Genomic DNA, 13,911 nt, shown 5'->3' on the forward strand with positions numbered 1-13,911 from the left:
AAAGATGAGGCATTTTGCTACATCTAATTCCCAGGTGAGAAAAAAAACTCCCTCCTTCGCAGATTTAAGGAGGCAGGAGAACAGATGTGTAGAGAAATTGGCACAATTGGCACAATGCCCACTCTGGGCCTTGGTCCCTGAGTGAAAGTAGAGCTGCCTTTCTCAAATGAGATTCTGAAGTGGCCATGTTGAGCCGGTGGTAGAGCTGACACGGGGGAGTCTGGAGATTTCACTCACCGAAGTCCAGAGCACTCACCGGGCTTCTGCTGCCTCTGAAGAATGGCGGTGGGAACAGCGGGGGTGGTGGAGGTGTCAGTAGGCAGCATGCTCTGTGGCTACCCCGCTTCTTCTGATCCAGGCCAGGAAGGGCTGTTCAGAGAAAACTGCTGCTCCTTAGCATGGGGCTAGGGTGATGACCTGCACCACGCCCACCATGCCCAAGGGACATTCCTGACCTGTTTGAGATGTAAGCAGGCCCTTGTTTGTTGCCTGACACAGACCTTCCTTCCCTTTGCCTCTGCTAGATGAGGCTGGCATAGACAATGATGTGTGTGTCCTTTTCCCTGGCATAAGGAGCAAATAGGCCACTGGACTTGCACAGCTTGGTTTTTCCAGAGTCTTATCTATGTTATAGCAGGCAATAAGACACAGATTCCATGGCATGGCACAATCGAGTTCTACAGAGGGAACAGCAGAGGCCTATAAACCCCAACCTCTGTGCTTTTCCACACCCACTGGACCCTAGCACCAGAGATGCATCATGAAGATGTTTGCATTTTATGCAAATTGAAGCATACAGCATGAATTCCTATATTTGTCTTCTCTTACTCAACACAGTGTCTGAGGGAGTGGAACATGCTATTGTTTAGTCTTGCAGAGATCCGCCGTGTGGCTAGACCATAATGTCTTTATCCATCCTGCTGAGCATCACTGATATGCACAGGGTGACGGTGATGCTCACATACCAGAATGGCTACAAGGAAAAGGACAGGAGATAAACGTGTTGAGAATGGGGGACAACCAGAACTGTCACTCTAAACTAGCAGGTATGGAGGCTGGTATCTGCTTTGGAAAATTGCTTGGTGTTTTCTATTAAAGCAGGACAGACAGACATACAGCGGTTTCGCTTCTAGGAATTTACCAGTGGAAAGGCAGGTGCACTAGGATGTTTGTAGCAGCAAAAAAGCCACGTCTTTCAGTTCCTAGTTTTCCTGGCACCTCTACGTCCCTCTCTCGCTTGGATATCTGACCTCACAGAAGAAGCCCAGGTGGGCCTCCCGAGCCTCTCAGTGCCAGCTCATGTTGAATCTTATCACAAGGAAGCTTTCCTTCACTTGAACACCAAGCTTCAGGGGCCTTGCTACACATTTCTCTGAGTTTCTCCCTGTGTCCATGCTTCTCCACAGGCTAAAACTTTCTCCCAGCATGAGCTGTGCTTCCTGGGGGCCAGGGGCCAGTTTCCATCCCCAGGGTTTAACAGTGCACCTGTAGACACTAGACTTCTGTAGGTGGTTGCCAAATTAACAATTTAGTGACAAGCCAGGTGGTTGTGGCACACACCTTTAATCCCAGCACTGGGGAGGCAGAGGCAGGCAGATCTATGTGAGTTCGAGGCCAGCCTGGGCTACCAAGTGAGTTCTAGGAAAAGGTGCAAATCTACACAGAGAAACCCTGTGTCGAAAAACCAAAAAAAAAGAAAAAAAAAAAGAGTTGCACACAATTTAGTGACAAATACTGGCTACATGTGACTACCTGTTAGGCACCGTTTGCGTGGTTCATGTACACAAGCACGCCAAATCGTCATAGTAACCCTGAGCCAAGCACCACCACCATCGTCACAGGGGGAACACACATACAGGAAGAACCAGGAGGCACAATGAGAAACTTATTCTAGGGCTCTGGCTTCTTGCAGATTTGCGGAGGAGACTGAGATGCAAAGTCTGGCTTTGCTTTGGAACAGCTACTGACAAGCAGAATGGGCTGTTCTGCAACCAGCTGGCTTGGTTCTTCTCTGGGAGAAAGAATGGAGCAGAGCACAAGCTGATTACACACAAAAATGAGAATGGTCATTTCATGGTGGGATCGCCTTGGCTTGCCTCTGTGTTTGGTTATGACTTGGGGATAATCTTGCTTTTGCCCTGATCCATCAGGGTCACAGAGTGGTGATGTCTGAGGTTGACGTCTATGGAATTATGTGCCGTACGTAGCTAAAGCCATGCACACTGGACCTGAGCAGCTCCAGCTGTCAGGCCACTGTTCTTCTTTCCTTTCTTCCTTGTAAATTTTAATTCATGTGTATGAGAGCTTTGCCTGCATGTACGTCTGTGCATGTATGCATAGTGTGTCTGAGACAGCCAGAAGAGGGCGCCTCCTGGAGCTGGGCTTAACAGCTTCTGAGTGGGTACTAGGACTTGAACCCTGGTTGTCTGGAAGAGCAACTAGAGCTCTTAACTACAGAGCCATCTCTCCAGCCCCTACTGTCCTCTTTCTTGGTGGGAAGTGATATTTTCTTTTTTCTTTCTTTTTTTTTAAAAGATTTATTTATTTATTAGGTATACAACACTTGGCCTCCATGTATGCCTGCACGCCAGAAGAGAGCACCAGCTCTCATTATTGATGGCTGTGAGCCACCGTGTGGTTGCTGGGAATTGAACTCAGGACCTCTGGAAGAGCAGTCAGTGCTCTTAACCTCTGAGCCATCTCTCCAGCCCGGTAGTTTTCAGACTCTGCTCTCTCCCCAGCTCTTTCCCAGTGTTGAGAGGCCAGCAGGAAACAGCTTCAGCTTCTCCATGCTACCTTGGGCTAGTGAAGATGGTGGCAGGTACACACTAGCCTCAGAAGCCTGTTAGAGTCCCCTCCAGACCCTTCCCTTTATCTCCCTTTTACCTCAGTAGACAGCCAAGATCCAAGGCTGCAGTTCTCCAGAGGACCCACCCAGAAAGAACACCTGGGAGGCTGGCGGGCTGTGTGGCTAATTTGCACCATCACCATTGATTTTCCAGTCCATATATGGTCTCCAGTGTGGCCTGTCCAGCACCCTGGGAGCCCCGCTATGGAAAGAGCTTGAATCTCTGAAGGCAATCACTCCCCTCACTTCTTCCTAGAAACTGGAGGCATCTTCAGGGAACATAAACTATCAGCTGTTTCTGCTACCAGAGCATCTGCCTTTCACACTACCCCATCCCTCCTCACTCTCCCCCTTGACCTACTTCATCCCAGCAGGTGGAGGGCTTCGATTTCTGCCCCTCCCCCAATGCTAGGAGCTGTGTGTTTTTAGCACTGTCTGGTTTATTTGCAGCTCATTCCAGCACTGAGTATTTCCATCAGGTGGAAGAGTTTGGGAGCAGCACTCCCGCCCCCTTCACTCTGCCTGTCAGCTAAGCCAGGGCTTCAGATGTCTATTTCGGTGCTGAGTGGCCTGAGTCTCTCCCAGGCCTGTGCTGTCTCCCGCTGGGCTGGAATCCTGCCTAAGCTCAGGGACCTGCATAGAAAAGTCCCAGAAGGCTCTATCATGATGGAAACTGGTGTGTGTGTGTGTGTGTGTGTGTGTGTGTGTGTGTGTGTGTGTGTGTGTAGTACATGGTACCTGTTGTGGCCGGGTGCACCATGTGCATGGCTCAGCCCCAGGCAGCTGCCTTGGCAATGTCAACTACCAAGAGACTCCAAGACCACCGGCCTTCACTTAAAGACACCAATGCCACGTTATCTGTGGGAATAGCACTGACAAAATAGAGGAAATGTTTAATGAAGGTTTTGGCAGATGTTTAGGGTTTTGTTTTTTGATTTTTTGTTTTTTCTCATCGGAAAGGATACTTTTCCATACTTTGTTTTGAAAAACTGAGGTACATTCTTGGAAAGTGATTTACACCAATGGACTCTTGGAAATATAGGAACTTGCATCTAAGAATGTGAGTCTGGGGGGCACATGGCCATGTGATACCGTACAACTCACTTTCTCAGCCCAAGGATTTAGTTTCCTCATCTCTACCACCAAGAATTTGGCATATACTACCTCCAAAGGCAGTTTTTAAGACCAGTATGACACCAGGATCACTGCTAGGTCTATCTTCATTTTCCTACATGCAAGACAAGCCCAGGCCACCAAGCAAGGCCACCAAGACAGCCATTCCTATTTCAAACTCTTACACCAAATAGCATCCCTCAGAGCAAGCCAGTGTGTCACTAAAAGCCACCAAAGGAAGCAGCTATGGAAGAACACATCCTGCCTTTGTAGGTCGGAAAATGCCAAGTGCAGCCAGATGCTAGTGGTTCTGCATCTGCCTGGGACAGGGTGGTCCTGCATCTGCCTGGGACAGGGTGGTCCTGCATCTGCCTGGGACAGAGTGGTCCTGCATCTGCCTGGGACAGGGTGGTCCTGCATCTGCCTGGGACAGGGTGGTAGCCTATGAAGTTTTCACTTCTCTCCCACCTGTTGGAATGGTGTTGGAAGGAAACACCGCGAAAGGCGAGATGAAAGGAGCATGTTCCATGGCATCACTGGGTGCATCCATGCTAGGCTGGAAGGGCTAGCAACGGTGACATCCACACATTAGCTAGCTGCAATTTGCCCAAAGTCACCTCTAATTCATACATTCCAGAGAAGATTTATTCCTAGGACTTCCCCTTGACCCCATCCTTGCACAGACCCTACTGCCTTTGAGAAACAAATTCTGGTCCTAAAGGTGAAAGCATTTTGAAATTCTTTAAAAGTCTGTGGGGGAGGTTTGCACCAGAGTGGGCCTGGGCGGCAAGTGAGGACACATCTGCACAGGAAGTGATTCGATGTTTTGGTGGCTGCTGCCTTTGAGCCACATCACCCAAGCCATTTGGCGAGCATCCCAGCCACCTAATGCCAAGGGGTGGGGGTTGGGTGTCATGGACCACAGAACATGGTTTTACTTCAAAGCCAAGGAGATAACAGCTGCCAAACACCCTGGAGTCAAGGTCGCAAGAGGAACAACAAACAAATTCATACACATCATGTATGCAAGGCCCTCACTGACTCTATCACACCCCATTCACACTGCAATCCTAACACTGGCAGAGGAGTTTCAAATTTAAAGTCTACTAATGCTCCCAGGGCAAGCTTACTGTCCAAGTGTTTTAAAAAAATAATTTATGCACATATTCTCTCCTCTTCCTCTCTCTTTTCTCTAACACACACACACACATGCACACACACACTTACCCAAGTAGCCAGCTGAGTGACAGAGAAGTCCTGAAATGGTGAGAAGGTAAGTAAAGCTGAATGATGGGCCCGTCATCATGGGGCAAGGCCCAAGGCAGACTGGCTGAGGAACACAAGCTAGAGACAGGCTGAGATTTGTCACGCCCCCAAGCTGCCCAGGCCTGGCCTGCTTGGCATTTTTGGTGGGAGTCAGCCAATCCCGGCTTTGATGTTGCTTCTGCCCCAGATGCCAGGCTTTCAGGGGCCAGTCCTGAGCTCCAGGGAGCAGGGATGGGTAAGCAGCCCTGCTCTAGCTCCTCACTGATGCTTCTGTAGGGCAGGCCACAGCAAGACACAGTATCCTCTGCCCAGGGCATATGAGCTTGGGAGCTTAGAGCACTGATCACCTCACACACCACTAGGAGGAAACAACACAGTCTGCCAGCCAGCGGCTTTTCATTTGCCTCAGAACTGCCTCATCAATACTGCTCTGGCATGCATCAGAGTCGCACTGCACAGAGGGTGTCCAAGGAGACTCTGCCCTCTTCTGCTTCAGGGAAGACCTGCATGGTCTGTTCGCTGTATCTGGCAAGGTGTTTCCATTAAAGTCACATTCAAGATCACAAAACACAAACCTTAGATATAATATATATATATATACACACACACGCACACATATATATGGTATATATGTATGTATGTATACCACTGTGTAGTCTTCTACATATGTAAATACATATGCGTATACACACATACATATATGTATATTTCCAAGGATCATGAGGGTTGAACCCAGGACCTCATGCATGCTAAGCATGTAGTCTACCACTGAGCTACATCCCCAGCCTCAAACCTTTTTATAGGAACTTTTCTATAAAATAATAAAGTGGGCATGTGTCAGATTCACAGTGAAATATGCCTGATACTGTATACCCAAAGCATGAACATACAATATTCTAAACCATGAAAGACAAGGCTATTGGGACTTAGTAAAAAGCACTGATTTAAGCATTTTAGCAATGAGCTTTATAACAAGAAGAGCAAACCTTTCCTACAAACAGCCGATATTAAATGTTTCAGGATTCCTGGGAGACATGGTCTCTGTGGCAAATTTGCCATTATACACAAAAGCAATTGTCGGCAATATCTAAAGATATGAGTGTGACCAGGTACTGATAAAACTTTATTTATAAAAAAAAAAAAAATAGGAGGCATGCTGGTTTCAGCTCCTGGGCTATATATAGTCTGCCGACCCCAGCACTATATCATCAAATGAAAGGACAGTGACCAGATCCAGCCAATATATGCATCATTCACTAGAAACATGTAGAGAGGGCCAAGTGTGTGGGTGTACAGTGACTAGACTAGATTTCCAGCTTCAAGAATGTGCTCTTTAGTGTCACTGTAGAATCAGTACTGATGCTGGCATCAGGCGAACATGGTTTAATTCCTGGTCTTGCCACTTAACAGCTATGTACCCTTGAGGAAGACGTCTGTTCAGAGTCTCAGCTTTCCCATCTGTAAAGTGAGTGTCACATAAACTACTGTGCTACTCAGTCAGGAGGATTAGAGCCAGGGCTTTTGGCACTTCTGGCACAGAAGAGGGCTCTTTATCAACCGTATTTGGACAACTTGTTCAAGATAAAGGAGTAGAGTATGTGATGGGGTGTCTGGAGGGACTCCCAGGAGAAGAGGTAGTCGATGGAGAAAGAGTGAAGTGAGTCGTTAGAGGCTTCCTGGAAGAGGTGGCATTTAGTTGAGGCTTGAAAGCAGAGGTTTTTCTCACCCAAAGTTGAGAGGAGGAGGAGGAAGAGGAGGAGGAGGAGAGGGAAGGATTGGGCCCGTTCCTCTGGGAACTAGGTCTAAGACATCAGTGCAGAGGTTAAGAGCACTGGCTCCTCTTTCAGACTCCATATGGCAGCTCACTGTCTATAACTCCAGTTCCAAGGGATCTGAGACCTTCAAACCAGTGCACATAAAATAAAGTTAAATAAATTATTTTTTAAAGACATCAGGGCAGGGAGCACTTGGTTTAGAGGCCCAACAGTTGAACATCACCTGCATTATCTGCCCAGTTCTCCTGTTGTGGTCATAGCCCCCATGACAGTTTGAACAAGAATGGCCTCCACAGGCTCATCTGTGTGAATTCTTGGTCCCTGGACTGCTTTGGGAAGGACTAGGAGATGTGGCCTTGTTGGTGGAGGTGTGTCACTGAGGGACAGGCTTTGAGGTTTCAAAGACCATCACTATTCCCAGGGTGCTCTCTGCTGCTTGCTTTCCCATCCAGATGTGTTCTCAGCTGTTCCTGCCATCATGCCTTCACTCTACCATCATGGCTCTAACCCTCTGAAGCCATAAGACAACTCAGGGCCTTCTGCACGTTGCCTTGGTCATGGTGTTCTGTCACAGTTAACAGGAAAATAACTAACACAGTCCCCTTGTCCCTCTTCTTCCTCCCTCTGTTCACCTTCTTTTTTGGATAGGTCACATTTACAGCCCAAGCTATCCTAGGATTTTGTGGTGTAGTTTAGGATTTCAACTTACAGTAATTCCTCTGTCCCGTGCTCCCTAGTACCAGGCTTACATGCTCATGCCACCACATCTGACCAGATCTTTCATTATTTCTTCCCCAAGCATCACGTCACAAACCCTTGGAAGTTCTCCACTTTCACAGAAAAACTACTCTTTTTTTCTTTTTTATACCATGTAGAATCAGACTTGAAAACAAAAGATTTATTCACTTTGTTTTATGTGAATGTTTTGCATATATTTGTGCATACCGCATGTGTGCTTGATGCCCTCAGAGGTAAGAAGAGGGCACTGGATCTCCTAGAGTTATGGGTGGTTGCATGTGGGTGCAGGGAATAGAACCTGGGTCCTCTGCAAGATGTGCACTTAACTGCAGAGCTGTCTCTCTAGCCCCTAACATCAAACTTTTCTTTAAAAGATTTAACATGTAACCAGCTCAGCTGGCCACATGTCACTCCTGTGAAAATAAGTCAGTGCTCCCCCCACCCCCTCACTGGGCCCTGAGCACCTCTGAGTTTCTATTTGTTCTAAATAACAGGCTATGAATCTATGTCCTACATCTTTCTGTGTGTCCTTTGGATGCTCTTTTCTGTCTTATTCCACTTCTAATTTTATCCTGTTCTCTTTGTCTGTCTTCCCAGACCACCTTTGTGCTGCTCTTCCAGCTCCTAGCCAGCCCGAGCCTGAGGATCCCTGGTCTTTACCCCTGGCAGGAAATTGCTGTTTGAATGCGATGACTAATTTCCCCTGCAGATGAAGGGGCGTCCTCCAGGTGAGCTCTGAGCTCTCTCCAGCTTCACTCTACAGTGGCTGTGCTTCCTGGACATGGGGCGCCTCTGCAGGGCACTGAATAGAGGGAAGTGTGTCCCTCCTCCCTGGTATCAAGCCTCTTTCTTAGCTTCACTCTTAGGCCTGGGCCCAGGCCCAGCTTCCTACTGACGAGCTGCCTGCAAAGTTTCATTCATAATCAGTTTCTGGTCCATCCTGCCGTTGTCAACAGGTGTCACATTCACAGTGCTTTGTCTTAATTGTGGCTCTGGGATTTATCACCCAGGCCAGAGGACCACTTCTGGAAAATTGCCTCCCTGGGCACCGTTCCAGAATTTCCAGTCCCCACTGAAGCACAGGGCCCTGTCATTGCAGATAACAGCCCAAATGAATTCTGTCACAGCATCTGCCTCCACTGGCTCACCTACCACTGCTGCATAGGTTGGTATCTGTGGCCAAGCTAATTCCAGCACCTGACCCCAGGGACTCAGAGTTCTCATGTGAGACAAAGGTGTCCATAGTTGAGACAGATATGGTGGTGAACAACCAAGATTCTATAAGCCTGGAATTACAGAGACTGTGGAAGGGGGATTGTGAGTTCTGGGTCAGCCTGGGCTACATAGTGAGACCTTATTTCAAAATCCAAGGAAAAGAGTCATTGAGTTAAGGCACTTGTTGTCAACCCTGACAATCTGAGTTCAGTCCCAGGGCTCTGGGACTGGTGGAAAGAGAAAACCCACCCCTGCAAGTTGACCTTTGGTCTCTAAATGCATGCTACACACATGCATAAGTGAGCATGCATGTGCATGTATGCATGCATGCGTGTACACACACACACACACACACACACACACACACACACACACACGCATACACGTACACATGTACCCATGCACACATATACTTTCAGAAGACTACAGAGCAGAGCTCAGAATCCCACCAGCCATAGGGTACTTCAAATCTGTTGTCCCATCTCCAGACCTTCCTGGGCAGTGGGAAGGCTGAAGAAGGCCACTGACAAAAAATGCCCCTTCTCCCTTGACATGCTTCACTGACTCCTCTTAACTGAGACTCCAGCTGAACTTGGGCTTGAACTTGCGTCCATTCTTATAGTTGTCGTACCCCACTCCCATCCCAACTAATCAACTAAAGGGACTTCTCCTTCTTGACATCAACTCAAGTCCTCATTTCCACTCTTGACCTTAAGTGGCTCTGACCGGCTTTTGACAAACTCTTGTGAGCTGGTTTTGCCAGCATCCCGCTACCCTAGTACTTTCCTATCCACTCATCCAACTGGCTCTGCTAAGTCCCCACTTGTCCTTGTACTAGAGCTGATCTAGACCTGTGTCTCCCACAGAGCTAGTCAATGGCAACAGCCTTGAGTTCTACTAAATATTGCCTCCAGATCCACTGCCTTTGTTGTCTTGAGATAGCCCCCCTGAACATTTCACTGGAGTCCACAGACATTTATTGAATGCCTATGCATGCTAAGCTTTTCTACACTAAAATAATGATGATGCTGGATTAGCACTTTCCACACATTTTGCCATTAGTCCTCTTGGCTAACCATCTCCATTTTGTGAAGGGGAAAATGACTCTTGGTGAAAACATGTTAATAGGTCTGGACTCCATAACTAGAACATACTTGGAAATGGGGTTCATAAGGAATTTTCATAGAGTTCTGTAAAGACGTGGCCTCTCACAGACACCTTAGCCAGGCTCGGAGGACAGCTCACTTGACCCCAGCTACTTGTACCCTTCCTGTTCTTCTCACTACTTCTGTGGAGCCAGCAACTTCCTTCCATTCTGATCCCCCTCCCAGCTGGCTCCCTCCCTCCCAACTGGCTCCCTCCCTCCCAGCTGGCTACCTCCCTCCCTCCCTCCCAGCTACCTCCCTCCTGGCTGGCTACCTCCCTCCCAGCTACTGAGTATCCATCTCAGGACTGTCTAGGAGTTGAAGCTGTACAGAGAAGGTTGACAGTTCCCTCGAAGAGTTCATCCACAGGCCAGTGCAGCCCCAGGGAACTGGAGCATGTGACCAACCATTCTTACCAATACTTTTAAGTGTGGGGAATTCTACCTGAGGGATGGTGGAGTCATGATATGCAAAGGACCCACAGCCTGAGCGCCTGCCTGAAGATGATTCATCCCTCACTATGGATGCCAAACTGTGATTAGAATTTTTTTTCTCTTTAGACAAGGTCTATGTAGCCCTGGCTCACCTGGAACTTGAACAGACTGGGGACACAATGCCCAGTACCACTCAGAGAACAAATACTAAAGAAGTCAGAGATTGTACCATGATCATTTACCAACACTAGTGGCCTGTCTGCTTTTATTTTATTTTTGTTAGTACATAAAATAATAGGTGTTCTATGACCACATTCTCACTCATGTGTCATCATTCCTTGCTCTTATTCACCCCTTCTCTCTTCATCCCTTCTCTCCCAAGTAATCCCTTCTGTATTCATGACATATAATTTCATATAAATGTATGAATGTATGTATGAATGTCTAGATTCTATAAAAGAAAACATGACTATATTCTCCCCTCATTAACTTCTCTTGTCCACATCTCCCAACTCCTTTAAATTCCTATTTTCATTATATGTGTGTGTGTGTGTGTGTGTGTGTGTGTGTGATTGTTATATATGTGATATGATTATGATTATTGTGTTTATATTTAAATATAGAAAAATCCTACATTTCTTTTTTAAAGTTTTTATTATTTATCTTCTTTATGTGCATGTGTGTGTGTCCATGTGCTGTGGCATGTATGTAGAAGTTAGAGCCAACTTACAGGAGTGGTTACTCTCCTTCTACCAGATGGGTCACAGGTATTAAACTCAAAAAATCAGGCTTAGTAGCATGTGCCTTTACTGGCCGAGCCACCTCTCCACCCAGTCACAGCCAGGGCTCAATAGAATGTGCTGACTGATTGGCTTTCTCAAACACATTTACCTTCTCTACTCTTCAAAGTGGGCAGAGTCTTCAAGTCACTTTAAAATCTACCAAAACAATAAGAAAAAGAAGACAGATGGTTGAACAGATGATGGAGTGAACATGGCCAAGCACTGTCTGAAGAGAATTGGAGTGGTTGGTGATTCACTGTTGAGCTGTGGACTGATGTATCTCAGACCAGGTGACTTCGTCAACACACACTCACTTCTCATAGGTCTGGTCCCTAGAAATCCAAAGTCAACATGCTGAAGGCTCAGATTCTCCTATGTCCTTCCTCACTGGCTCATGAGCAACTGGATGCTATGTCCCTCCATGCCTCTCCCTGGTGCCTGTGTCCCTGGTCTCTCTTAGTATGTCCAAGTTTCCATCTTTCATAAGGTCATTGGTCAGAGTGGATGAAGGTTCCCCTAAGGCTTGTTTAACTCAGTCGCTTCTTTATAGGCCCCATACCCTCAACAGTCCCATTCTGATGTACTGGGGGCTGTGAGGAATCTTGCAGGGGGGTGGGCACCATTCAGCCCACAGCAGTGAGCTGAACACTGGTGGCCCCTGAACAATTCTTTCACAATTCCTTTCGAATTTTTGAAATTATTTATAATAATAGAGAAAATTAAAAAATTTAAGCAAGCAACTCAGAACTGTAACATAAAGGTTGAGGCAGGTCCACCCTGCACCTCTGTTGACCCATCTGGGGGCCCTGAAGCCACACAGAGCTTGGGTGTCAATGCTTTGAGGAGTATGCAGCCACTCATCATGAGGATAAGACACCTCCCCAGCCCACCCCACATGCCATAAAGACACCTTGAGAGGAGCTACAAGGAAGAATAAGAACCACCTCCTGGTTTTATCCAAGCCACATATCCACAGTGCCTCCTTTGCCCACAGGAACAAAAGAAAACAAATCCACCCCCTTTCCTTCCACAGGGGAATTGTCTTGGATCTCATCTAAAGGAAGGCATCTGCTTCTTTGAGTTCATGCTCTAATTTGACCAAATGGCCTGTGGATGGAGAGGAGGAGGAGACAATGTCATTAGGAGACCAGGGAACATCAAGAAGCCTCCTCCATGCTGGCTGCGCCTTGCCTGGGAATTCAATTCCAGCAGCCGGCATCCATCAGCAGGCACTATTAAATCTTCTGCCCAGCTTGACAGGGAAGGCCAAGGTTGTGGAATTATTCAGGAAATCTGGCCACAGGTCAGCCGCCCGGGGCCTGCAGGGTGAGTTATGGCCAACACCTGCTGACAGCTGTGGACGGGTGGAAAGACCCTGTGTTTCCAGGCCTTCATTTTTCCACGGCGACACTTTGCTATGGGAACTTGAAATACAAAACTACACGGATCACTTAACCCCTTCCCCTAAATGCCCCTTCCATCTCAACCTGCTATATAAGTTGTCTGGGGTTCCACAACAAGTGGGAAAGAGAGAAGCTGGATGCCTGGGAGACCTCGAATGCCTTAGGCATGGACAGGCATCTGACCAACTCACCCGAATCCCTGTATTACAGAAATTGGGGAACACGGGGTTGCCCCTTTGGACTCTATTGAGCTTCAGTGGAGCAAGTTGCCAAAACAAACCTGAGGCTTTCTGTAACCTTTTAATTGCAGAAACCCCTGTCTTAGCTTTCTCAGCGCTGAGATTGCTGCTGTGTGTCACCATATCTAGCCCTCTTAGCTCCTTTACACACATCCAAATGATTATTCCATCTCACTATATTGCATGAGGCATGGTGGTCTCTGTGCTCACAGATAAGCACTATGAGACCCTGGAGTGTTAAATACACAGGGTTGTTCCTTCAAGAGAAAGGATGTATAATCTGTTATCTGCCCTGAAAGCTGTAAACAGATATGGTTAACAGCCTGGTGACCTTTGCACTATCTGTGTGGTGAAAACCACACCAGATCCCCCCCCCAGACCCTTATCATAAGCCTGATTTTCTCAGTCAATCTATAGAACTCATCTTTGTTAACTTTACAAAGAGTTTTGATGTAGTCACATCTGATCTGTATTTAGCTTGCTTTGTTCCTCAAAGAGATTTATATGTGCTTTGTTGTGCATGTGGGATTGAGTTAACACCAGGATACGTTTTCACCAAATTATGCTGTGCTTAGATATACCTAAAAGAAACTTGGGGTCAGACTCCAGACGTTTGAACCAAGAGTGGCTACTGAGTTATGTTGAAGCAAACACCTTCTTGCCTCTCACAGATGGTTGTTCTGCTGGCTGTGGGGGTTGCAGAGACCTCCACACTACATAAAATGCACCTACATTCTTTTATACAGCTTCATAACATTTCTCCACTTGGAAGAACCAAAATGTGTCCACTCCATTCCTTTTGATGTGCAATCAGGTGACTTGCAAACATTCACTGGATGCGAATGATGCCCCAAATCACATTCTTCTTTATATGTTGTGTGTGTTATGGATGAGTTTCCAGAAACAGAAGTCCAGTCAGGGGTGTGTTTACACATGCTGTCTGCTTCACTGCA

The 13,911-nt window shown here is 47.1% G+C and overlaps 1 protein-coding gene across 2 annotated transcripts in view; it reads right to left on the reverse strand.

The window, feature by feature from the left end:
* Nucleotides 1-13,911, reverse strand: part of Colq (collagen like tail subunit of asymmetric acetylcholinesterase) — a 57,292-nt gene that overhangs the window by 33,438 nt on the left and 9,943 nt on the right. Inside the window, exons 1-2 of one of the 2 annotated variants that reach the window (XM_036176714.1) lie at nucleotides 5,189-5,519; nucleotides 257-369 (exon numbers count right to left, since the gene is read on the reverse strand). In XM_036176714.1, coding sequence (XP_036032607.1) covers nucleotides 257-369; nucleotides 5,189-5,267 — 192 coding nt within the window. In that variant the 5' untranslated portion in view covers nucleotides 5,268-5,519. Of the gene's footprint in view, nucleotides 1-256; nucleotides 370-5,188; nucleotides 5,520-13,911 lie in introns of those variants that run through there. The other variant, XM_036176713.1, reaches the window with a different exon arrangement.

The sequence above is a fragment of the Onychomys torridus genome, unplaced genomic scaffold, assembly GCF_903995425.1.
Source record: "Onychomys torridus unplaced genomic scaffold, mOncTor1.1, whole genome shotgun sequence".
NCBI lineage: Eukaryota > Metazoa > Chordata > Mammalia > Rodentia > Cricetidae > Onychomys > Onychomys torridus.